This window comes from Odocoileus virginianus, chromosome 5 (assembly GCF_023699985.2).
Source record: "Odocoileus virginianus isolate 20LAN1187 ecotype Illinois chromosome 5, Ovbor_1.2, whole genome shotgun sequence".
Taxonomy (NCBI): Eukaryota; Metazoa; Chordata; class Mammalia; order Artiodactyla; family Cervidae; genus Odocoileus; species Odocoileus virginianus.
Genome location: NC_069678.1, coordinates 35,292,674 through 35,319,654, shown reverse-complemented (window position 1 = coordinate 35,319,654; position 26,981 = coordinate 35,292,674). Strand labels below are relative to the sequence as shown.

The window sequence follows — 26,981 nt, the reverse complement described above, 5'->3', positions numbered from 1 at the left end:
TAATTAAAACCCAGTCCTCTGACATTCCAACATGACAAACGTTTTCCTGTGGGAACGAATAGGGCCCCAAGCTCTGAGAATCCTGAATCTTAGCAAGTGTCCATTGAAGGGACAAACACGAAGCCCCGGACTGTCCAACAGGCCCCAGGCTTTGAAATGCACAGAACCACCCCCTCTCCTGACTGCTCTTCCCTACTGAAACCACGCGCACCATTTGTATTTTAAATTCTGATTATGCTACCAGACTTTTTTTTTTTTTTAAAGAACATTACTCTCTCTGCCAGTGCTGGGAGTTTTATTACAAGAACTTACGGCTAGGCAACAAGAGCCAAGTTTGTTATTTTTTCTGGATCAGATTCAACAACCTTGTCCAAAGAGGAAGAAAAAAAGCAAAAGAGGCAACCAGCCCTTTTGTTTCCACACCTGTGTTTAAGCTTTAACTCTTAAAGTCCTAAGCAGACCCAATGAAGCCTCAAGATGGATCTCTCCAGGCCCAGTGAAGGGAAGCAATGATGGTTAATGGGTGTAGACGCTATTTTCCTGGAACTGGGGCTCCTCATCTTAGCACTTATCTCAACACATCAGCTGACTCAGAGGCCTGGCGGTTGCCTCACAGTCTCTCTCTGGCCTCCCCCAAGCTGGTGTGGTCTCTTCAGTGTGGAGGGAGACAGAATTGTTGCTGAGGATAACGCCATCTTTTAAGTCCTCACCTAGTCCTACCTGCCTTCTCCCACCTCATACTCCCAGATGAAAATGCAGGCTGTGCTTAACTGCCTGGGTGGCAGTTAAGTTTTCTCTGAAGTTTCCCCCTTCAAGTCTACTCACATTACCTTCTCAATGGGGCTTATTTAAAATCACAATCCAACCACCCCGCAGCCCCAACTCTAGCACTCAAACCTGAGCTACATATTCTTATTTCTAGAGTATAATATAGTCAGCTTCTAAACTACCATGTAATTTACCTATATATTATGCCTATAGCCCATCTCCTCCCACTAGTATGTAAGCTCCTTCAGAGGCTGGGATTTTAGACTGCTTTACTTATGGGCATATCCAAAGCACAGTGCTGGATATAAAAAAGACACTCAATAACTATTTGATGAATGCATGAATCCTGAGGTCCCATAAACCGGCAGCAGTTGCCTGAAGCTCTGTGCTGGAAAGTATTCTGAGGTCATATTTAGGAGCAGGGGAGAGAGGGGAAAGAGTGCCATGGTCAATTCTGCGTCTGCCAGAGGTCAGGGTAGGCCCTCCTTGCTCTATGGCTGTTCAGTACAGTAGCCACTAGCCATTGAGAGCCTGAAATGTACGTAATTGATCAGTGTCATAAATGTAAAATACACACCAGATTTTGAAGATATAGTAAAACCAGTGATAAGAAGATGTCTCGGAATTCCCTGGTGGTACAGTGGATAAGAATCTGCCTGCCACGGGTTCCATTCCTGGTCAGGGAAGATTACACATGCCGAGGAGCAGCTAAGCCTGTAAGCCACAACTACTGACCCCAACTGTCGCAACTATTGACGCCTGCGTGCCCTAGAGCCTGTACTCTGCAACTAGAGAAGTCACCACAATGAGAAGCCCACGCACCACAATGAAGAGGCGCCCTGGCTCGCCACAACTAGAGGAAACTGCGCAGTGAAGACCCAATGCAACACAGTCTAGTTAACTAATTTTTTAAAAAAGGAAGACATCCACCTCTTTCAGAAGTGTGATCCTCAAACCAACATATCACTGCAGAAGTATGTTAACATGCAGATTCTGGGGTGGGGTGGGAATGTAGGGTCCAGGAGACTGCTTTATAATCATCTGCCTGCCACCCCATGATGGCCAGGCATACTTGAGGATCACTGCTCTAGGCCATAGATAAAAACATTATGTAATCTTTGTAAAGCATGAATAGGATTGCTTGGAGAACAAGCAAGAATTTTCTCCTGCACAGTAGTTTTAAAAAAGCCAAGAGGGATAGAGCAAAGCAAGTCATTTTGGGAGTCATCTTCTTATCTATCAAAAAAGATAGAAATGTGCCCTGTGAAATGAGGAGCCATAGCTCTCCAATGATAAAGAAATGCCTGCTGAAATGTCAGAGGAAAATCTGTTTCAAGAATCAATCAATCAATCAATCAATCTCTGTGTGTCTCACACACACACGCCCAATAGCTGGGCTGTGGTCCATTTGGAGCTTGAGTTATCACTTGGGTGAGTGCCTGCTATGCTATTCAGGTTACAGCTCCATGACGCTGCTCTAACGCACACACCCAACTTCATACATTTACATGACTTTAGCATTGCTGAAAGTTCAGCACTTGCACAATCAGGGTCAGCTCCTCTCCCTCTTCTGACCTGCCTTACACCCAATCTTTACTACTCCTATTCCTTTTTCCTGACACTTGCATCAACACATCTTTCTGGAGATGCCTGCTTAAGAGAACAGAAGAAGTAAAATAAGGAAAACAAATAAAGCAAAGAAACATACACAGTCATTTCAGAAACACCTGCCATGCCAAGAATTTGCTAGTTCAATTCTAGGAGGGAGAAAAAGACTTATGGTAAAGTACGAGAGGCATTTCTCTAGAATTTAGGTTTTTGCATAAGTAAGATCTATGCAGATCTGATCTGCGCTAGAACTCATAACAGTGCCACACAGAAAGGTACTGAGGAGATGATGCTTTGATGTATTTCATGCACCAAGTCCAGCAAAAACAAACTTACATAAAGTGTTGGAACCGTATTGAAACATTTACCTCCCAGATGAGGACAGAACCCTACATTCTGAAAGAGGAAAATCACACATTCTCCCCACCCCAATTCCTGGAAGGACTGTGCTTGCCTATTTCCTCCAGTCATGTGATTTGAAACCTGTTTTCTATTAACCATATATCATAACTTTGTGTTTTTTTCAAAGTTTTTTAAAAAGAAATAATAACTTCCATGCCCATGGAACCTACAGGCATAATTTGCAAAGCTAAATATTCATGAGCCATGTGATTGTGGTCTCTGCCAACAGTGCACTCAAGAAACATGAATCCATGTGACCATTTAAAAATTTTTGGATGCTTTAATTTTGTATCCACAACCAGATTACTCTGTCCAACAAAATGACTTAAAACATCCTCAACAATTTTTCTGAAAACATTCATGGTGATCATCCTCTGCTTTTAATTTTTATTTCCGTTGAAGTATAAAGAACTAAAGGATTGAAAGTGCCCTCTGTTCTTAACGCCCTACATATTTACACATGTCCAAGAGGAAAGCTCTGAGGTGCTACCCACAGAAAAGAAACACGCACAAACTTGAACATTAACCAGTACAAAAGCAATACTCTAATCTCCCATGGAAATGTTACAAAAATGAGAGTATATATGAATACACATATACACAAAGACAAGCAAAGTAACTCACTGCATCTGAAAGACGAACTCAGTCCCCACAGGTTACCAGATTAATGAAGCGTAAGCTGCTTTATAATATAGAGCTTTCCAAAGTAAAGCCCCAAGCTACACAGGGATCCTCGATGACCTTACAAAATCATCTCTCAAGACTCTTATATTTACCCTTTCCCATCTTCCAATATAGCATGATGTCAGAAGGAGTGTGACCCAAAATTTAAAGTGTATTTATCATCTAGAGTGCTTTCCAGGAAGTAAACAAAATGCTGGCATCATTGCCAGTCCTTGCCATGATCCACAATATACTGTGGCCCGCCTAATGTGTTTCTGGGAAATTCCTCACTAAGAAGGATTGTTTCTTCTATTTTTCTTTTAAGTTATATCCAATCTGCCAACGCAGGTTCAAGGGCACAAACTGAATTTTTCAAACACCTGGCTCCAAACAGGCACCTGTAATTCCCTCTACAGAGTTTTTCTTTATCAAGACTGACAATCTAAGTTCCAAACAAGGAAACTGGGGTTCAAAGAAGCTAAAGAATATGTCTGGGGCACAAAGTTGGTAGAAAGTAGGGTTGCCAACACCTCTCTTCTCACTCTAGAGCTCTTTCTACTCCACCTCCATGGAGTAGTAGCTACTAAGCTCAAGAAATTAGTAAAGTAAGGTAGATAAGAGCCCCCTGAACTCGCAGCAATAGAACACTGGGAGAGAAAATCATAAAAGCAATTACAGGTCATTCAGTGCACATTTCATAGATTCTGAATCCTCACATCTGACAACTCCTTTCTACTGAAAGGTTAGGTAAAGCCCCAGCTTACAGAAATTTAGCAAGGGACAAGTGCGTGCTCAAACTTCATCTGCAAGACTCCAAAAACTGCAATACAAACCCAGGTTTGTACAAGAGTGACAAAGGAAAGCAGTGAGGCAGAGCTGGGGCTCATGCCTTCTCTGCCTCTTGCACAGTCTCTCTGTCTGGTTATTTCTTCTCTCTCTGTCCGTCTCTCTGTCTCTGTCTCTCTCTCCTGTTTCCCAGCAGCTGGAGGAGTCGTGCTGGCCGCAGTGGAGGAGAAACAGAATGAAAGGGGCAGACAGAAAATCATAATGACTGATATGGAAGCAAAAAACTGCTTGGCTGAAAGAAGAGAGATCTGTTATGGTAAACAACAGTGGCAAAAACTGCCACAACATCTGAAAATGACTGAATAGAGACTATAGTAGATCTAGGATGACAAGAACATCAGGCTGTAAAAATGTTAAATATAAAAGCCTCTGTGACATTCAGTTTTATATGTCAGTTTGGCTCGGCTATAGTCTCCAGTTATTCACAAGCAGTAATCTAGATGTGCTGTGAAGCTATTCTGTAGATGTAATTGAAGTCCATAACCAAGCGGCTCTAAGAAGGGACTATTTTAGCTAATCTGTGTGGGTCTGATTCAATCAGTTGAAAGGCCTTAACAGCAGCGCTGAGGCTTCCCTAATGAAGAAGGAATTCCATCTGTGGACAGCAGCTCCACTCCTGCTGGAGAGTTCCAGCCGCCCTACCTGACTGCCGGCCCTATGGATGTCTGACTTCCTTTGCCTGGACCCACAGTGGTGCAAGCCAATTTCTTGCAATAAATCTCTCCCCGTATATACCTGCTACTGGTTTCCTTTCTGGATAACCCCTGACTGATACAGCTTCTGTGAAGGGCTGATACAAGCTCCAAGAGAATGGAGCTGCATATCCTGACTCAGAAACCACAGACCTAAGAGCACTTTGGGGAAAGGGGTTCTAAAGGGACATGTCCTTGGGTGCCAGGATGGAGCGGGGCCTTCAATCCAACCACTGGCTGGAGCCCTCTTGAACTTCCTTCAGCTTAGCTTGCAACCAAAGGCAGGCTGCATAGTAAGGTTCACAGTCTCTGGAGAAGACTAAGGTGATCTCCTATGCCAAAGCTGGGAAGGCTGAACTGAACACATTTAACGTCAATGAAGAAATGATCCCCAGAGGGCTAAGGACAGATGCAGATATTAAAGCCGGGCATCCTGGTGGGGTTGACCGAGAGAGAACAAGCGGAGGGACCCCACGGACTTAATGTTGCTGGAAAAGCGGTCAAGAAGCAGTTTTTAAATTGTTACCTGAACGATGTCGCTCAGGAGAGTCACGTTCCTTGCACTATGACTGAGGGACATTGGCGAAGGCTCCAAACAAAGGGGAAAATATCACAGAAAGAAGGGCTCAAAACACCGGTAGGGGGGACTCCCCTGGTCGTCTAGCAGTTAAGACTTCCCCTTCCAATGGAGGTGGTGCGGGTTCTGTCCCTGGTTGAGGAGCTAAGATCCCACATGCTTCTGGGCCGAAAAAACCAAACAATATTGTAACAAATTCAATAAAGACTTTTACCCAAAAAATGGGTTTCAATCCCTTTTAGAAGGCTTTGCTACTTTTAAGGTGGCAGCCACTACAGCTAACTTCCAGCCACGGGTAGAGCACCGGAAGCACTATCTCAGAAGCTTCACACAGCCTCTGAGGATACTGTTGCTATGTACAGTCAGACACAGTCAGGACAACCTCTTGCAATTAGGTCTTGGGGAAAACCATTTATCCTATGTTTGGCTGCCTCAAACAGCTCCAACGACTCTGCCTAAGGAGGAGTCAGGGTGTCCTGTGGTTCTTTTGAGAAACAGTGAATATCAGCTCCCTGTGGGAAACGCTTACCAAGGACCTCAATGTCTGCAGTTCATGAGAGGACCAATGCAACACCAATGAGCTTTCAAGTCAGCCTCACTAGTACTTCCCAGGAGACAGAGTTCCCCCATCTCATGACATGAAAAAAATATTCTTCAATCTCCCTTAGCAAAATATTTGCTTTTTCTACCAAACAGCTCTCTGGAGGCTGTCCACCACATTCACCAAGGGCACTGGAGATGTAACATTTGATACAATTGCCCAATGCTTGGGAAGGGCAGATTCCTCACATTACCAGATCAGCCTGAAACAGTAAAGCCTTAAAGGACACCATGGGATTCTACACAAAGAAACACCAGCCCTCTCCCACGCAGACATGGCACAGCACGTCCAGCAGAGGCAGGAAAAGTCTATGTTTGCGTGAACCCTTCAGGACAGGATGTCTTGATCAGGAAGAATACACCCAGGCAAACCTCAGAAGGCCAAGGGGCCACTCACTGGCAGCATTCACCAGTTTTCATACAACGAGTTAGGGTAAATCCTAGGAAGTCTTTCAAGAACTCTTTCTGGACCAAGATTACTAGCTGAAACTGGACTCTTTCCAATGCTCTTAATTACCTCCGTGACATTTAGGAAGAGCTCTCTCACCACAAAAGGGCCAGAAACTCGCTCCTAGGAAATATGGTAGTTGACCGACTCCGGTTCATGAAAGGACCAAGCCCCTTATAATTAAGGCTCTTATGGATAAGCCACAAAACCAGGAGATAAGCAGCCTCTGGAACAAAAGTGCCTGGTACACAACCACTTGGAATATCCCACAGGACACAGTGAGTCATTCCACAAGAGATATTTTTAAAAAAGAAAAAGGAAGAACCAATCTTGAAACATTGAGCTATTTAATCTGCCTTTAAGAGAAAATTTATTTGGGGAAAGACCTCACTGGAAAATCCAAAACAGCATATCTGGACCCCTAGTATATAGGGGTGACACTTCCGGTTAAACACGTCTGGTACTCAGGTCGGCACCCCTAAGCCCTCAACCACACACTGCTCCTGGGTCAGCCTCACAGAGGGAGCTGCCTTAACTGCACTTGAAATAAGAGGATTCGCATATTCTCCAGTTTTCAGGATCCAACAACAGTACTTCCCAGTCTCATAACCATCTTTCCCATCTTACTTGAGGGCAGGCAATCCACCCCATTTTGCTCTGGAGCCTCCACACTTAGCACAGTTCCCAATGACCTGCAGGCACTGAAAACTGGGTATTGGATGAATGAACAAGTAGTTACAGAAACCGTCACACCAAGTATGCTAACGCCATGTTTTTCTAAAGGTGGGGAGAACTGCCAAACAAGAGAAAGGAGGAAATTCAAAAAGAAAAAAAGAAATCATGTCCAGGTTTTTTACTGCAACATAGTAGAGAATACAGAAATTTTTTAAACGTTCCCTCCTCCACAAGCAAACTTGAATGTCTGAGCTATTCAGAGGGTATTTTTGGATGCTCAGGGCTCAGTTACACATCACTCGGATTCAGAAGAGGAATTTCTGGACATGCGCTGTGCTACAGGCTGTGCATGTCCCTTCCTAGAGCCATGCTAAGCACACATCTGGGGCTATTTAACAACTGATTGGAAATTTTGCCTTCTGATTTCCAGTTAAATACTGGGCACAGGAAAACAAATAGCACTTGTTTTTCACTCAGCCTTGTCAGTCATCCAAACTGCCGCGCAGACCAGAGAACTGCCTGTGGTTTGGTGGCAGAGCCCCAACATATTTGGACCTCATCCCCCCCGCCAAGTTTAAGTGACAGGGATAAACCGATTTTGGCAACCTCAGCCTCTTCACCCAATCCCCAACCCCGGTCAGAAACACAAAACTAGGTTTTAAATATTAAGCATGGTCCTGGTATTAATTTACATTTTTCATTAGGGTTAAATTTTTATTTGTTTTTAATCCAAAGAGCATAGAATTTGAGTTCTCTCATTTATTTCAATTGCCTTGCCCTGATATTTACTTGGATTTGCTGAAGAGGCAATGTTCAGATTACCATTTTCTGTTTCCAGTTAAACTGGGATATAATATTAATATGTAGCTCTTGTACTATCATTCTTGGAAAGTTTGAAAACTGGGAGGAACTTCAGAGATTGACTAGTACCACCTCCTAATTTTACAGATGAGGAAACTGAGACCTGGGTGGTTAAGTGATTTTGTGTAGTGCTTGATGTATAACTAGTTAGTGATGGAACCAAAGATTAGCACTTGGGCCTCCTGACACCCAAGACAGAGTGTGAACTAGAAACAAAAATCTGAGTTACCTCTGGATAGAACTGCCAGATAAAATCAGGGCACCGAGTTAAATCTGAATTTCAGACAAACAATGAATAATATTTTGGTGTTAAGTATGCCCCAAATACTGGAAACTCTACCTTTAAGGGGCCCCTTTGACTCACCACCTTCGTTCAAACACACATATTTACAGGCATTTCTTTCCTGATTTTACTGATAAATGGCTGGAAAAAATAAATCACAGCACTGTAATCCCAAGAGTGAATGAGGTTAGAAGAAGTTTCTGCTCATCTCTCTCAAGCACCCCAACAATGAGGAGCCCCCACTTGCCACAACTAGAGAAAGCCTGTGCAGCATTGAAGATCCAGTGCAGTCAAAAATAAATAAATAAAAAACAAAACAAAATAAAGGCTGCAAAGACCCCTGGATTAGATATTTCATGTTACTAGAAACCAGGCATTCAAATGTCTGCTTGTTCTAGAGTTCTAAGTCTACAGACCTTGCAGGAGAGAATGCTCAGGTTTGTAATACAAATAAAGCAAGGTTTTTGTTTCTCTTTTTAAATAAAACTCACAGAATAAAGTAAAATGATTTTAAAGATGGGTTCACTGATTACATCATTTTGAAAAGAATTCTGCAGCAAGTTTGTTTTTTCTAACAGCTTTATTAAGATATAATTCAATCTTATTATAATTCTATTATATAAATTACATAAACAAAATTATACAATTTACCCTTATAATTCAGTTTGTTGAGATATCATAATATTCCTCCTTTTAAACTGTACAAGTCAGTGTTTTAAGTATATTCACAACTGTGGTAATAATCACCATTATCTAATTTCAGAACATTTTTCACCCCAAAGAAACTCCATACCATTAGTAGCCATTTCCCATCCTCTTCTCCCACTAGCCTCTGGCAAGTACTGATTGTCTTTCCCTCTCTATGGATTTGCCTGTTTTGGACATTTCATATAAATGGAATCATGCACTGTAGATTTTTGTGTCTGATTTCTTTTATTTATGTTTTTAAGGTTCATCCATATTGTCGTATGTATCAGTACTTCATTCCTTTGGTCAAATAATATCTCAGGGTATAGGTATACCACTTTTTAACCCATCACCAGCTGATGGCATTTGGGTTGTTTTCACATTTTTATTATTATGAATTATGCTGCTATGAACAATTGTGGACAAGTTTTTCCATGCACATACATTTTGCCCAACTGTCTTCCAAAGCACTATTTTACCGTCCCACCAACAATGTTTGAGAATTCCAGTTCCCTTAAATCCTCAACACCACTTGTTACTATCTGCCATTTTTATTAAAGCCATTCTAATGTGAAGTGGATTCTCACTGTGGTTTTAAATTTGCATTTTCCTAATAACTAATGATACTGAGCATCTTTCCACACGTCTATTGGCCATTTGTGTTTTTTCTTTGGAGAAATGCCTATTCAAATTGTACCATGTTTTTAAAGATAATCCGGTATTGTGGCTCTGCTCAATCATTTTTAGCAAACTAAGGTTAAAAGTTCAGACATTTATTGCACTATTTTGTCTTTGATGCAGAAATAATTGCATAAATAAAAATAAGCTTAGATGATCCTTCTAAGAGAGTTTTTACTTGTAGTTTCAACGTGACAGATTGAGAGAGTAGGATTATTTTTATTTCTGGTTGCACTGAAGGATAACTCTAACCAACCCAATTTTCTCTGGGATATCCCTACACCTTGCAAAAGAAAACCTATAAGGCTGTGACAACTCGATCATATGTGTGTGTGTGTGTGTGTGTGTGTGTGTGAGACATACTCAAAGATTTACTACTTGACACTCAGCCTGATAAATCACTCTCATCCAATCCCATTTCCGAGGTAACCAGAACAACCAGATAAAAGAACTGCACCTGCAGAGGAAACCCAACCCCACTTTCTCCCTACCTGACACACTCCCTTCTGTCTGCACAGTGGAATCAAGAGAAGGACTGAAGAGATATGATAGTAGAAAAGAGATAACAGATACCTTCTTAAGATGGCATTAAAATATAATGTTTTCAGTCACCGTCGTAGGTGGCTGAGACAGTCTGTGTAACATAAGATCCTGCTAACTAATTATGAAGGGTTTCCGTGTGTAAATTGGGCAGTTATAATAATGTAAACTTGACAACTTAAAAGGTCACCCTGACCATAGATGAGTAAATATCATTACTTGAATTTCTCTCACAACCCTGGGCTTCCCCCATAGCTCAGCTGGAAAAGAATCTGCCTGCAATGCAGGAGACCCCAGTTCAATTCCTGGGTCAGGAAGATCCCCTGGAGAAGGGATGGGCTACCCACTCCAGTATTCTTGGACTTCCCTGGTGGCTCAGAAGGAAAGAATCCGCGTGCAATGTGGGAGACCTGGGTTTGATTCCTGGGTTGGGAAGATACCCTGGAGGAGGGCATGGCAACCCACTCCAGTATTCTTGCCTGGAGAATCCTCATGAACAGGGGAGCCTGGTGGGCTATAGTCTATGGGGTCACAGACAGTCAGACACGACTGAGCAGCTAAGCACAGCACAATCCTACTTAAAAATAGTAACTGTTGGGAATTCTCTAGCATTCCAGTGATTAGGACTCCATGCTTTCACTGCTGAGGGTGCCACCATCCCTGATCAGGGAACTAAGATCTTGCAAGTCACACAATGCAAACAAAACACACACACACACACACACACAAAAACTTTTAAAGTATTATAACTCTAAAGTAAAGACAGCTTTAGGACAATAATACAAATCCATCAGCAAAGGACATGCACATCTTAGACTGAGAATCATGGGACCAAGCCTCTCTCCTCAGCTCCCTTGAGCTCTCCAGGTAACCTGGGGAAAGACACTGAAGGAGATGGCTAAGCCTCAGTTTCCAAAGATTCTAGGGACCTTCTGAAGTGTTTGGATGAAACACTTTAAATAAAATAATTTAGTTATCTTATCCCTTACCTCTAACTACAATGCATAAATAAAGGAAACACACCTGTGATTATCTATCCAGATCCCTCTGCCCCAGTGGCTGTCAAGTCGTTCATTTCAAGTTACAGAGAACAAGGGAAGAGTTTGCCTTGCCTCCTTCCCTTCAGCACCATCTCTGTAAGGGAGAGTTGCCCAGCTTGTGAGAGAACTTGTACCCCTCGTTGTCTAATGATCTAAGAACCGGAATGAACAACAGATGCTCCACCATCTCTTCCAGGTCATGAGGAAATGCACAGATAGAGAAAACCATTTTCCCCAAAGAAAGCCTGCTGGACAGCACGGCAGAGTTCAGGTGCCCCAGAATTTGAATCCTTGACTTTTCCCAATGCTGCCTCCCATGTGTTGGTAATTTCAGTTTCATCACTTGGTCTACAATCTTCTCACATGGGATAAACTCCAGATAGGGCTGATGTTCAATTGTTTACTAAAATCGTCTCCTGCGGTTCATTGTTAGTGTGTAATAAGCTGATGGCGAAGAACATGTTAAACAAAATTAAAGCAAATAAATAATAACTAGGAGTAAGATACTTTCCCTTAAAAGTCACAGAGAGGCAGTTTGAAGAAAGAATCCAGAAAGCGATGGGTGCAACTACAATATATGTGACCCCCACTTTTCATCTGGACCTACAGCCCAAAGAAACGGGAACTCCTTTCAGTCTGGGGCCGGCCAAGTTAATTGTTATTGTTCAGCCACTCAGCCGTTTCGACTCTTTGCGACCCCAAGGACTGCAGCACGCCAGGCATCCCTGGCCAAGCTAGACATTTTATAATTAGAAATGTAAATTCAACATCCTTCCCAAGTGGTCTTTACTAATGACTAATAATAAATAGCAACAAAAATGGTAGTAATGTTTATGAAATTATCCATGTCAGGTCCCACACTAAACATTTTACATTTAATCAAATTAATTAAATTTTGCATTTAATCAAGAGAACAACCTCATGATGTAGTGACTATTATCACTCCCATATTACAACTGAGGAAACTCAAGCTTAAAGAAATTAAATACTTTTCCCTTGTTACTGCTTGGATTCAAACCAGTGTAAGCAAAAGTCTTTGCTCATAACCTGCCCAATGTAGCAGCTCCTGAAATTGAGCTCCTGAAATGGTTAGGGTGCTTGAGGAATTGTATTTCTGATTTTACTTCATTTAAATAGATATACACAACTAGAACCTACAGAATTGGACAGCACAACTCTGCACAATAAAGGCAAAATGAGTATAGGATTTTATAGTAATGACCGTTAATATTACTATCAGAAATGCCTTTAACTATAGGAGACTGACAGTGCTTTTGAGTATGAAGGGAGTCAATTTAGTATAAGTGCTTGTAGAGTTAAGTCCTTTCTGGATTTGAATCTCAACTCTGCCAGTAACTAGCCAAGTGATTTGGGTCACTACTTAACCTCTCTAAATCTTAGTTCCTCATCTGGAAATTCATCTGGAAATATCCCCATCATCATGCGGTTATTGTGAGAATTAAATAAGAGAAAACATTAAAGCATTTATGCAGTAAGTGCTAAATAAATGTGCCGGTAACAATAAGGTGTGTGTGCTCATTTGTGTCTGACTCTTTGCGACACCATGGGCTTCTCTGTCCAAGGAATTCAGGCAAGAATACTGGAGGGGGTTGCCATTTCCTCCTCCAGGGGATCGTTCCAACCCAGGGACTGAACCTACGTCTCTTGCGTCTCTTGCACTGGCAGGCGATTCTTTACCACTGAGCCACCTGGGAAGCCCAATAACAACTAATTCTGACTTTTGGCCTTTTAAATTTAGAAGTAATTAGAGTTCAAATTCTCAGAAAAGGCTATAATTTAACTTACTAGTAACTCCTATCTTGTAAATGTACTTTGGGGTTTAAAATGTTTTATTTTGAAAATAATTCACACTTACAAAGTTGCAAATACAGTACAAAGAACTCATGTATACTCTTTAACTAGATTTGTCAGTTTTCAATATCTTGCCATATTTGCTTTACATTCTATCTATATATTAATTTTTCTCTGAACTATCTGGCCTTTTAACTCTTAATGTTTAAGTGTATTATGTTTACTATGAAGGATTCTCTTGAATAAAAAAGTACTATGATTAAATTCATGAAATATAACATTGATACTTTAATCTATAGGCTCAATTTCGGTTCCTCCTATTGTCACCATAATGTTCCTCACAGTGACAGTGCCACTCCCTACCCAGGGACCACAGATGTCTGTTTAGCCTCCTTCAATCTGGAATGGCTCTTCAACCTTTCTTCGAAGACTAACATTTTTGCAGAGTACAGGCCAGTTATTCTATAGAATGTGACCCAATTTAGTTTTATTCAGTATTTGCTCATGAGTCTAGTCACGTATGGATGTGAGAGTTGGACTGTGAAGAAAGCTGAGTGCCGAAGAATTGATGCTTTTGAACTTTGGTGTTGGAGAAGACTCTTGAGAGTCCCTTGGACTGCAAGGAGATCCAGCCAGTCCATCCTAAAGGAGATCAGTCCTGGGTGTTCATTGGAAGGACTGATGCTGAAGCTGAAACTCCAATACTTTGGCCACCTCATGCAAAGAGCTGACTCATCAGAAAAGACCCTGATGCTGGGAGGGATTGGGGGCAGGAGGAGAAGGGGACGACAGAGGATGAGATGGCTGGATGGCGTCACCGACTCGATGGACATGAGTTTGAGTAAACTCCAGGAGTTGGTGATGGACAGGGAGGCCTGGCGTGCTGCGATTCATGGGGTCGCAAAGAGTCGGACATGACTGAGCAACTGAACTGAACTGAGACTCAGGTTATATGGATTATTGGCTAGAATAATAACTAATTTAAGACTATGTAAATATTCTGTTCCTCAAATACCCTCCACCACCACTAGATTCAGCATCTATTGATGACTCTTGCCAAATCAACTTTTACTACAACAGTTACAAATTGATGATTTTCTAATTCCATCATTCTTTCTATAGCTATTCATTGGTATTCTTCTATAAAAAGCTTTCCCTTCCTCCCTTTTTACTCATTTAATTATCTACTTTTTAATTGTATTGTCTATGGAGTCTTATCTTATTCAGTGGGCACCTCTGAGTTTTTAAAAGTACACTTCAAATACAAGTGATAAGAAACTACAGATCTGAATTAAGAATCATTAATTAGGCAAAATGTATTCATTGTGCAAGATGAACACAATTAACTGTGGACTCTTCTCGTTTTGATCACTCGTAGGCAAGAGAGGTTTGGGAGTCCGAGGATCTGCAGTTGAGGACATTAGCATGTATCCCCAGCGATAGACAATGTGAGTTATCACCGTGCAGTGTTGCTCATCATCAGACATGATATCATAGCCCAAAAATTCTATCCAAACAACCCGTCAATTTCTCCACAACTAGCGAGCTTGGATGTTTCTGGCAAACTCAAAAGGACATGATTTACAAATAGTAGGTAATATTTGGATCCTTCCACAAGAGCTGGGTTCCAGCTATTTTATAAAATACAAATGTTTTCATTTTGGAGCTCACTGTGTCACTTTCTCAACAAACAGATCCTACAAGCACTTATACTAAACTGGCTCCCTTCATACTCAAAAGCACTGTCAGTTTCCTACAGTTAGGCCCATGTTATATATGAATAAACTGGGTCTGTATGTATTTATTTTGCGGTCAGAGACCATACATCTAATAGCTACTTACAATATTTACAATCTCCTGGTACTATGGGGAGGAAGAAGGGGGAGACTGAGACCAAAGCTCAGGCCACACAGAGTATGACTATAGATCCTGCTCAAACATGTAAGCAAGACCAGACTCTTCATGCATAGAAGAGGACATGTGAGTGTTATTTGTTTTCTGTGAATGCTTATCAATGCCACCCAAATACCACTAAGAGCAAAATCCAACTTTAATACACTGTGGACTCTGCTATTATTAACATTTCAGTGAAATAAGCCTTTTTAAAAGCCTTGAAAAATTTAGGGTCATTATATCCTTATGCTCAAGGATCACCTTGGGAGGGTTTGAAGCACTTACCAAGAAAAGTCTGGAGACCCCAACTGCCAGTCTCTCTGTCTTCAGATGCCAAACCAGGGGCTGTGGGGAATTGAGCAGGAACACGACAGGCTTGTGGTGAATGTGGACTGAGGAGATGGGATTCAGGTGCAGAGTGACCTGGGAAGAAACAGAAAGAGAAGTCTCAGCACTAGCTTTCCATTAAAACCACTCAGCAGAGCACATGGCATACTGTTTCACAGCTCACCATGAAGAGAAACAGGCTATAAGCTAGTTCAGATTCTATAGATAAGATATTAGGTTGAACTAGATGATTCTGCCAATATTTGACCTTTTTTAACTACAAAAAACAGCTATATCATGGGGTTCAATCCATACTAATCTCAACCAAAACATGAATCACCTCCCAGTAAAAGCAAAATACAAGTAAACAAAACACTTTTTTTTTTCAGAGTTGGCAAAGGCAAAATAAAAGTTACCTTCCCTCAGGGCTGCCTTATCCTTCAAATCAAATGACTAAATTTAAAAGTGGAGAATAGAATCACCTGGGGGCAGGTCATTCCTCTGAATCATCAAAGAAATGACTTTGTTCTCTTCCAGGTAAACTCCAATCTCCCTCTATAAAGTCAAGCGAGTTCTGCCAAAGAAAAGCGCCGAAAGCTAAAGGAGAGGGGCTGCCAAAGGGAGCTGCCAGTGCTTTCATCATCCCAGCTATTAGCCCGAAGGGGTTTTCCAAAGAAATGAGGCACAGACAACACAGAGAATTAAAGTGGACTGTATACAGTTCCAATCCCCAAAAAGCAAAAACAGAGAAGAAAACCATGAGCCTGGATAGGAAACCTGTGGCCAGTTCTGATAGCAGATCAAGGACTACCGTAGGGTTACGCTGTCATTATTAGCATCACCCAAAAGCACCTGTGAGGAGATCCGGACACAGAGGGTTCAACACCACCCTCCCAGAGCACATCAGCCAAGGTCAGTCAACACGAACATGGAAAAGCAAAAGGATGGATAAATAAATACTGAACAGACACTTTCATATAAGTATGTCTCCACTGGCTTTCTGTCCAGGGGGGCGAGGCAAGACCCAAGAATTGCTTGTATTTAAACAAACTGAGGTGGTGCTAGTGGTAAAGAACCCGCCTGCCAATGCACGAGACGTAAGAGATGCAGGTTCAATCCAGTTCATAGGATTGCAAAGAGTCAGACACGGCTAAAACGATTTAGCATGAGTGCGTGCATGTGTGTTAGGTCACTTTAGTTGTATCTCTTGGTAACCCCATGGACTGTAGCCCACCAGGCTCCTCTATCCATGGGATTCTCCAGGCAAGAATACTGGAGTGAGTACACACACACACAAACAAGTTGAACTCACCAAAAAGCACCCTAAACTGATTAGGCGAAAAACAAAAATGAACTTTAACTTGAAAGAGAGACTGACAGATACACTGGAAATAATTTTACATCTCAGCCACAATCCTTATGAGGATTAAATGGGCTAGATCTATGATCTGAATCTGTACTGTCATTAGGCATAGAGCTCTCAAAGCTGGATTACTTTACTCGAAGTCGTCCCTGTGGCTACTGGACCACTGTGATCTCACTGTATCTCTGCCTTTCATTGCAGAACTGCCTAGGACACCAGTGTCACTTATTATAGTGTATCCTCAGGTCACTGATAATAGACACTAAACTATCAATCTCCATACCTTAGCACAGGGTAGGCACTCGGTAAATGCCAACTGGATGTTTAATTCTCTACTTTTCAAGGCCACAAAAGCATCTTATTCTATGAATAATTTGCATTATGGTATATATTGCCATCTGGTTCATTTACTACTGAGAATATGTGTCTTGATTTTCAAAACAGACTGCAAATACCCAGTAGGCAAAGATATGTCTTACATTTAATACTGTGCTTAATACAGAGTACATAATTTTTAATGACTAATTTATCACAATAAATTCATCAATTTATGTTACCTAAAAAGTTTTTTAAATCTGAATAGACTTAAAGGTATTTAGCTAACTAATTTACAGAAAAGTGAAAAAACACAGGAGCAAGACTCTATCATGAGCTATTTCAGCAACACTGCTAGGATCAGTTTAGCATTGGCATAAGCATAGTATTAAAAGCAGAGTACTAATGAACAGTGATGTCAGGTACAGCTACAGCAAAATAACATGTTTTCTGATTGTACAGAATCAACTTCACAGAATTTTGGAGATGTGTCCACGTCTAGAAACAGTCAGATTGATCACCCCCATAAACGGGAGAGGTGGCAGAAACAGAGCAGGGGCAAAGATTCATATTGCTACAGTAACTAAAGAGAGAGACACCCGCGACAGAAAGCACACACTACGGGGAGTGGGGAAAGGAGAGATGAAATCATTACTTGTCTAAGAGTACCTGACAATCGCAAAGAAACTCTGTCACTACTAATGTGCGAAAGTTTCCAGATCTATTCATTACAAAACTGTTTACTGAGCACAAAGAATAGTTGCAGTCCTCAGGCAGACAATTCTTCTTGGAGCTCACAGATAAAACAGTAATAAATATATATCTCCAATGAACAAGAATTTAGGGGGAAAAAAAAAACCTTAGGAAATGAAAAGAAAAATATGTATGAGGCAGATACTGGTGATCAAGTCCAAAATTTTCCAGATGGTCCAAAGTGTCGAGGCCTGGCTCACACCATCAAGGAGAGATTTCTAGGAGCCATGGCTCTCTGAGCTTTCCTGGAATCGGCTCCCTCTTCAATATGTGGCAGTGTCTGGCCAAGATGAATCCCCGACTCTGGCACATGGGGCCCAGGCAAAGCCCCAAAAACCATTTGGCAAAGAAGAATTGACACTACAATTGGGAAATTAAAAGAAAAATACTCAATACTTTTTAAAAAGATCAGCTGGCAGCAACAGAGAGTCCCCCCGCCCCCAAGCACCTGCTCACCTAACCCCTCAGCAACCTTCCTCCACTTGAATAAATCATACTGAAGGGAAGATAGAGGACAACCAAAAACAACCAACAAAGAATGAAGGTAAAAAAGCTCCCAGAAATGTGGGGAGAACATACCGAGAATAGCTCTTAAAGAATTTCTGGCTAAGGTGCCTAATTTCTCTCAGGCTGAAAAAAAGGGGAAAGAAGGAGAAGAAGAAAAAGAATGAGAAAAAGAAAATCCTCTTTAGAATCAACTATAGATCAGGATAGACTATAGTTCCAAAGATAAGAACGTTGTGCTAAAGCTTTTTTCCCCCCTGGGTAAACTGTCCAGGGATTACAGTGGGAAGATCAGAGATGAGACAGGCTGCAGCAAAGAAACAGCCCATGGAGAAGTGATACAAAGAATATATCCAATAATTTCCAACTTGGACACCAAACAAAAGTTTAGAGAGTTGACTCTCAACCCGACATCAAATTTACACATAAAAATAAGGGTCATCTCTTAGTCCACAGGTTTCACATGTGTGCGTGTGTAAGGAATAACAAACTGAACCCAGAGGCCATGTGGTGGTGAAGGCAAATGGAGGTAAGCTTAGAGGGGCTGCATCTCAAATGAGGGAACAGTGACAAATCTCTGTATTACTGGCCTCTTTCTTAACCTCTGGGAGTTACAGAGCACTTGAGAGCTTAATGCAAGTGATGAACCCCCACCCCCACCCTCCACCACATACACACACCAAAATACCCCACAGATACACAAAACTTTCTGACCATGTCAGGGAAATACATCCATTGCAGGACCCATGAACTCCAAGTTAAAGTAACCATTAACCCATGTCAAAGAATATACTATAGAAGAGCGCGAAAATTCTAATCACAGAAACAGAAACAAAATTATTCCCTCTAATTAAACTAGCAATCACACCTCTACTTTTAAAACATTATCCCCTCAGGGAAAGAACATAATAGATGACAACTCAGAACTAAAAGAGGCTTCCCAGGTGGTGCTAGCGGTAAAGAACTCGCCTGCCAATGCAGGAGACATAAGAGACACGGGTTCAATCCCTGGGTCAGGAAGATCCCCTGGAGAAGGTCATGGCAACCCACTCCAGTATTCTTGCCTGGAGAATCCCAGGGACAAAGGAGCCTGGAGGGCTATAGTCGAGAGGGTCACACAGAGTCAGACACGACTGAAGCGACTTAGTACACATGCAGAACTAAAACACTTTCACATGTACCTTCTGGAATTTCAGTGACTTCTTGAAACCATACTTGATCACACAGCAGTCCAAAAAGCCCTGTCTAAGAGTTTCAGCGCTAATGACGTTTGTCTCAAACAGTGCTGAATATTCAGTCTCATGAATACTGTCATGAGACAATATAATGTCTCATGTCATGAGAAAATACAAGTAAATCTTATCTGTCACATCTCAGATGTAGACGCTGTTCCTCATACACTGCTGAAAATACAGGAAAACCATTTGGTCTAATCTGCTCCATGACATCTGTTGATATTAGGTCTTATGAGGCTATCTATGCATTTCAACAAACTATTAGATGTAATTAATGTAGTTCTATTTTACAAAGAAATTCAAAGTAAATATTTTTTGCGTACTCTTCTGGGGAATCTGAACATAGTTTTGACCAAAGTCAAGGACAACTCTCATGAGCATAAAGCTTCCGAGTGGGAAAACAACCTCCCTGTCTCCCATTTAGGAAGCCTGTCCTTGCCACGTTATCACCAGAAAACAACAGGAAGCGTTTTCTTTGGACCTTGTCTGGGTGAAGACTCAGTTCTCCACAGATTATCTGTGATAAGCAAAAACTATACATTGCAGCAAGCCCTGCAAATCATTTTATCTAAATGAATTATGTACTTTCTTACAGAAAAGACCACTCTCTTGATAGAAAGATGCCATATGAAAACTGTTTTGAATTTTCCAGGATTCATGGCAGAGATGCAAGATTATTTCTACCACAGTGATTTCAAAAATTTCTTATTAGTTAGATCCCCTCCTCTTGGGGTTTGTTAAAACAAACAAAAGCAAAGCAAGTGAAAAAATTGATACAAAAGTCTAACAGTTGTCTAATTTTGCTAACGTGTCAGTGAAGTTCCATTTCAACATTTCTGATTCTTGTAAGAGCCCCAATGGACCCATGAAACAGTGAAGTCATCCAAAACATTACCAAAGTGACTTCTGTTCTCTAAAATCAGACCAAATACTGGTCTGAAATGAATGATCCAACAATCAGTTTACACGAAGACAGATAAGAGAAGCACTCCAGCACTGTGTCTATAAACAAGACCCATAAACTCCCAGCCTGGTGTGTGTATAGCCATATCTATGCCCTCTTCAGAAGTAAGCAGACAACCACTTAGCAACGGTGTTGGCAGTAACTGAAAACATCCTAAATCTGATTCCCATAGCACTCATAATTTACACAGCCGGACAGTGAGACATGAACCTACTTCAGGACACCAGGGTAACCACAGCTGAACTCAAATTTCCCTTACATTTGGGCAATGGGACTTTTAGGAACTCAAATCTGACCCAGATGCACTTGAAATATGCAACCAGTTGCTGGGAGTGGGGAACAGTAGTTAGTCGCTCTGCCGTGTTTTAAAGGGTGTTCCAATCTGAGGAACCCCTACAGCTGACATTTTATTTACCATTGCTTGTCTTTTGCCATCTGGGAATTGGTATAAAAAGATTCCCTTAAAATATTCTTGGAGGAGTAGATCCGGAACTTTAAAAAATTTTCCTTATGATTTTATTTTTACATTTTTCTGAATTTCTAGAACATCAATCAGTTAAATGTTAAATTCAAGGAATTTTGACCCTCACTGTTTCCACCCTACCTAAGAAGTCAATTTGACCATTCACCTAAGCCTCACTGGCATTAAGGTTTTGAGTTCTTTTGACTTCACCTCTATGACAAATGATATCATGCTCCTTCCCAATGGTTTTGTCTTGAGACACTTAACATGATGAGAGGGATACAGCCAGTCAATTCTGAAATTAAGTCCTCCTCCCCTCAACAAGGACAGGATTCAGGATTCCCCAGGAGCCTGTGAAAATAATCTAATAAAACCACAAAATAGGGAAGAAAGGCCCTCAAATGAAAGTCTGAAATATAATGCAGAAATAAGCCTGCTTCTCTGTCTATATTTTGAATGCCCTGGAAAAATACTCAGAACTAAATTTGCATTGGGGGTTGAGAGACAAGAGCTCGTATAAACGGAGGAATATTTCTGAAGCTACAGGTCATGACCCTCTAAAGAGACTTAGCTGAGAGAGTTGCAAGGGGATTCCAGGGACCCCGGTCCTGCCTCCCAGAGTAGCCCACTGCTTAGTCACTATAGGAAAAAGAGGCTGAGAAAGGGGAGGCTCCAGATGTCGGTGTGTCCTGAGCTATGGATGGGGCTGACAGCAAGTCTGGGAGCACGGATAGTCCACTTTCCCATTGTCCTTGAGCACTAAGCATCTGCCATCTGAAAATGGAACTGTCTCTGTCACTAACACACCACAGTCTTTCAGGATTCTCGCCTGCAGCACCCTCCAGCCAGCCCCTGGACCAACAAGTGCACCCAGCTCAAAATGCAGCCTCCAGTGAAATCCTCCCTGCCCCACAGACAGAGCCGGGGGGCCATGCCCACAGACCATGCTCCAGTTTCTGCTCTGCAAGGCACTGACTCCCCGCCTTACACTGTGAAACCCTCAGGGCGCTCTTCAAGGGCAGAAACTAAGTCACACTCATTTCTGCATCATTGGGGCTAGCATAGGACTAGATATCTAGTAAGCAGGCAACATGGTTTCTGAAAGATGAGTAAAAGGAAGCACCAATAACAGTTATTCATGAAATGTGACTCAAGTAATGGTTACAGAGTCAGATGGTTGCATTTTCCCAGCCAGAAAGTGATGGGGGGGAGGGGCGATGCATCGATAAGGAGAACGTTAATTTCACTACCAAGTTCTATTTGAACTTTAAAACACAGTCAAGAAAAGCAAACAGATTCCAACTCATGCTCCCAAAACAAATGGCAGGGGCTGCCTGGAACGTGTGCTGGACAGAATTTCGAGGCCATGCCTAGGCTTCGTGAGAATAAACACCCTGATTATTCCCCTCTGTTGTGTGTATGGGACAGGGCAGAGCACCACCTGTGCCAAAGAGGGGAATCACACTAGGCAAACAGTGAATGCCTGCCAAGAAAACAGAATGATTTTACTTATTATTTTTTACAGTTATGCGAATACAAATACATGAAATATGAAGAAAACCCTGGAGCATGTTTTCCTTCTCAGGGATAGATAACAAAGACAAAAATTTGACCAAAAGTTCTATTATCTTTGAGAGGCACAGAATTTCAAGTGATTTTGACTCAGGCAAGTGAAGTGTATTAGAACAGTTAGAAATTAAACTTCTAGAAAAACTGAAAGAACTTAATACTGACAAAGTGATTAACATGAAAAAATGTTTGCTTTTATTTTTTCATATTCCTTGTCATACTTAATAAACAGATCAATTCCAAACACTTTATTACTGTATCTAACACTAATATACAACCAAAGCTTCCTGTAATATGTACTGTGTTCATTTATTTCCTTTCAATGTCTGCTTTTTACAATGGGCTTAAAATTGTTTTGCTACCTGTTTAGTAAGCCACTCCTTTGACATGTATATGTCTATAATAACAGGATGTCAGGATAGCTTGCTTGTCATTACTATGATAAACAGACCTGTACAATAGAGAATCATGGGGTGACCAATAGAAGCCAACTTAAAAGGTAGGCACACCAAGAACCCAATGTCGACATGATGTGGGTACTGGATCAATCATTTCCATCTGCAAACTGCAGTTATGAACCTCAATGAAGATTGCTGTTTACACACCCTCTTAAAGTTAGCAAATGTACCACTCAGTGTGCAAGTAGTGATTAAATTTAATTTGATGCTCTAAAAGTTAAAGGATGGCATTTGGATTCCCCTGGACTAGTACATTAACCTGATGCTGGTAAGGAATTCTGAATGGGCATACAGTGTTTCCTTTCTAACACAAAAGAGAAATCTAGAGAGGAGTAATTACTAAGATACAGATGTTCAAAATCACTATACTTGGTTGCCGTGTTAATAGGAATAGTAGTGAGAGGCACTGGTTATCATCTCTCAAAGACAATAAGCAGATTCATCAGTTCATCTACTGGGTTAAGATTTGCTACTCTTATCAAGAGTTACTTTGCATAATTATAGAGTTATTCCCATTTTAAAGATGAAGAAAGAAACTTGTGCTTAGAGAAAATTTTGGCTAGATAATTTCTAGCCAAAGACATATGGCTAGAAAGTGGCAGTGCTAAGAATAGAATGAACTTGTTTTATTCTTAAAAATATTCATAGTCTATTCATAAGAACAGAATGGAATGTCTGTCTCTTTCCTTCTCCCTACCTTCCCATCTCATTATTTTTTTCACAATAGTAAAAGATGTTTATTAGTCTTCATAATCAATAGCCAGACAAAAATAGAAGGTATAGTTGCAAGCCATAATGGAACCATGATTAACCTAAGAATATAAAATAATTATATACAACTTGGAGGGTTAAGTAATGTGGTAAGTGGAAGTGCATACATGAACATGTGTCTCATCCACCCACCCAATCTATGTCTTTTGATTCCCACCTCATTCTTTTTTTTTTTTTGAACTATATTTATTTTTTTTTATTTTTTTTCCATTTATTTTTATTAGTTGGAGGCTAATTACTTTACAACATTGCAGTGGTTTTTGTCATACATTGAGATGAATTAGCCATGGATTTACATGTATTCCCCATCCCGGTCCCCCCTCCCACCTCTCTCTCCACCCCATCCCTCTGGGTCTTCCCAGTGCACCAGGCCCGGGCACTTGTCTCATGCATCCAACCTGGGCTGGTGATCTGTTTCACCCTAGATATACATGTTTCGATGCTGTTCTCTTGAAACATCCCACCCTCGCCTTCTCCCACAGAGTCCACAAGTCTGTTCTATACATCTGAGTCTCTTTTTCTTTTTTTGCATATAGGGTTATCGTTATCATCTTTCTAAATTCCATATGTATGTGTTAGTATACTGTAATGGTCTTTATCTTTCTGGCTTACTTCGCTCTGTATAATGGGCTCCAGTTTCATCCATCTCATTAGAACTGATTCAAATGAATTCTTTTTAATGGCTGAGTAATATTCCATGGTGTATATGTACCACAGCTTCCTCATCCATTCGTCTGCTGATGGGCATCTAGGTTGCTTCCATGTCCTGGCTATTATAAACAGTGCTGCGATGAACATTGGGGTGCATGTGTCTCTTTCAGATCTGGTTTCCTCAGTGTGTATGCCTAGAAGTGGTATTGCTGGGTCATATGGCAGTTCTATTTCCAGTTTTTTAAGGAATCTCCACACTGTTTTCCACAGTAGCTGTACTAATTTGCATTCCCACCAACAGTGTAAGAGGGTTCCCTTTTCTCCACACCCTCTCCAGCATTTATTGCTTGTAGACTTTTGGATAGCAGCCATCCTGACTGGCGTATAATGGTACCTCATTGTGGTTTTGATTTGCATTTCTCTGATAATGAGTGATGTTGAGCATCTTTTCATGTGTTTGTTAGCCATCCGTACATCTTCCTTGGAGAAATGTCTGTTTAGTTCTTTGGCCCATTTTTTGATTGGGTCATTTATTTTTCTGGAGTTGAGCTGCAGGAGTTGCTTGTATATTTTTGAGATTAATCCTTTGTCTGTTGCTTCATTTGCTATTATTTTCTCTTAATCTGAGGGCTGTCTTTTCACCTTGCTTATAGTTTCCTTTGTTGTGCAAAAGCTTTTAAGTTTCATTAGGTCCCATTTGTTTATTTTTGCTTTTGTTTCTAAAATTCTGGGATGTGGGTCATAGAGGATCCTGCTGTGATTTATGTCGGAGAGTGTTTTGCCTATGTTCTCCTCTAGGAGTTTGATAGTTTCTGGTCTTACATTTAGATCTTTAATCCATTTTGAGTTTATTTTTGTGTATGGTGTTAGAAAGTGTTCTAGTTTCATTCTTTTACAGGTGGTTGACCAGTTTTCCCAGCACCACTTGTTAAAGAGGTTGTCTTTTTTCCATTGTATATCCTTGCCTCCTTTGTCGAAGATAAGATGACCATAGGTTCATGGATTTATCTCTGGGCTTTCTATTCTGTTCCATTGATCTATATTTCTGTCTTTGTGCCAGTACCATACTGTCTTGATGACTGTGGCTTTGTAGTATAGTCTGAAGTCAGGCAGGTTGATTCCTCCAGTTCCATTCTTCTTTCTCAAGGTTACTTTGGCTATTCAAGGTTTTTTGTATTTCCATACAAATTGTGAAATTATTTGTTCTAGTTCTGTGAAAAATACCGTTGGTAGTTTGATAGGGATTGCATTGAATCTATAGATTGCCTTGGGTAGTATAGCCATTTTGACAATATTGATTCTTCCAATCCATGAACACGGTATATTTCTCCATCTGTTTGTGTCCTCTTTGATTTCTTTCATCAGTGTTTTATAGTTTTCTATATATAGGTCTTTTGTTTCTTTAGGTAGATATACTCCTAAGTATTTTATTCTTTCTGTTGCAATGGTGAATGGTATCGTTTCCTTAATTTCTCTTTGTTTTCTCATTGTTAGTGTATAGGAATGCAAGAGATTTCTGTGTGTTAATTTCATATCCTGCAACTTGACTGTATTCGTTGATTAGCCGTAGTAATTTTCTGGTAGAGTCTTTAGGGTTTTCTATGTAGAGGATCATGTCATCTGCAAACAGAGAGAGTTTCACTTCTTCTTTTCCTATCTGGATTCCTTTTACTTCTTTTTCTGCCCTGATTGCTGAGGCCAACACTTCCAAAACTATGTTGAATAGTAGTGCCCACCTCATTCTTAATCTTGAGTATTGGCCATAGGGCAGAGGGGGTGATGGGGAATTGCTCTAAAGAAGCAAAAGGCAGGAATTATTTTGCTTCTGGAAAAGAGAGAAAGATAGAGAAGAAAGGAAGAGGATTAAGTTGTGGGCAAGACAACAGAAGGCTAGTACAAGCTGAGAGGTCAGTGAAATCCACAGAGATGGGTCAACAAGTATTTTTATGAATACTATCTCCTTCTATCTCCTCTACAAAAGCTTTAATAATGCTCACGATTCTCATGAACGAATGCACCATGGCAGTCAAGATGGTGTTGGTTGCCTTTCAAATCCAAGTGAATCAAGTGTATCTCAGACATGCCATGAGTAAAGTTATATACCCAGGAAGTGGAGAGGGCCACGAGAATGCTAAGGCTCTGGAAATCTGCAGAAATATACCCTCCTCTGGGTTTCTACAATCAGAATTAGCAGACAGAGGTATGAGCCAATCATTCCTTGAGCTCCAGGGCCTCCCAGTTGATATATGGATTAGACCAAAGCATTCTCTAAGGAAACTAAATTCTGGTCACAGTAGGAAAATCTTGGGAATTTTGTAAAGTCTGGTTTCCTTTGAAAGCTCTAACAAAAGAACTCCTGAAAGTCATAGTACCAGCCCCCTAAGGGATTCTGGTTTCATCCAGCCAGGTTATAATTTTAAACGGAAATGTTTTAGAGGAACTTTAGCTTCAACATTACATGACCCATCCATGAGAAAGGGGGAACAAATAACTCAGACGTCAAAGGTGAGAAACATGTTATCTGTGCCTTGGGAA

General features: G+C 41.0%; 1 protein-coding gene across 3 annotated transcripts in view; it reads right to left on the bottom strand.

Annotated features, from left to right (window-relative positions):
* The window catches only part of TGFBR3 (transforming growth factor beta receptor 3), a 196,257-nt gene that overhangs the window by 59,277 nt on the left and 109,999 nt on the right, over window positions 1–26,981 (bottom strand). For all 3 annotated transcript variants that reach the window (XM_070467775.1, XM_070467774.1, XM_070467776.1), the window contains one exon: window positions 15,359–15,496. In XM_070467775.1, coding sequence (XP_070323876.1) covers window positions 15,359–15,496 — 138 coding nt within the window. The remainder of the gene's footprint in view (window positions 1–15,358; window positions 15,497–26,981) is intronic.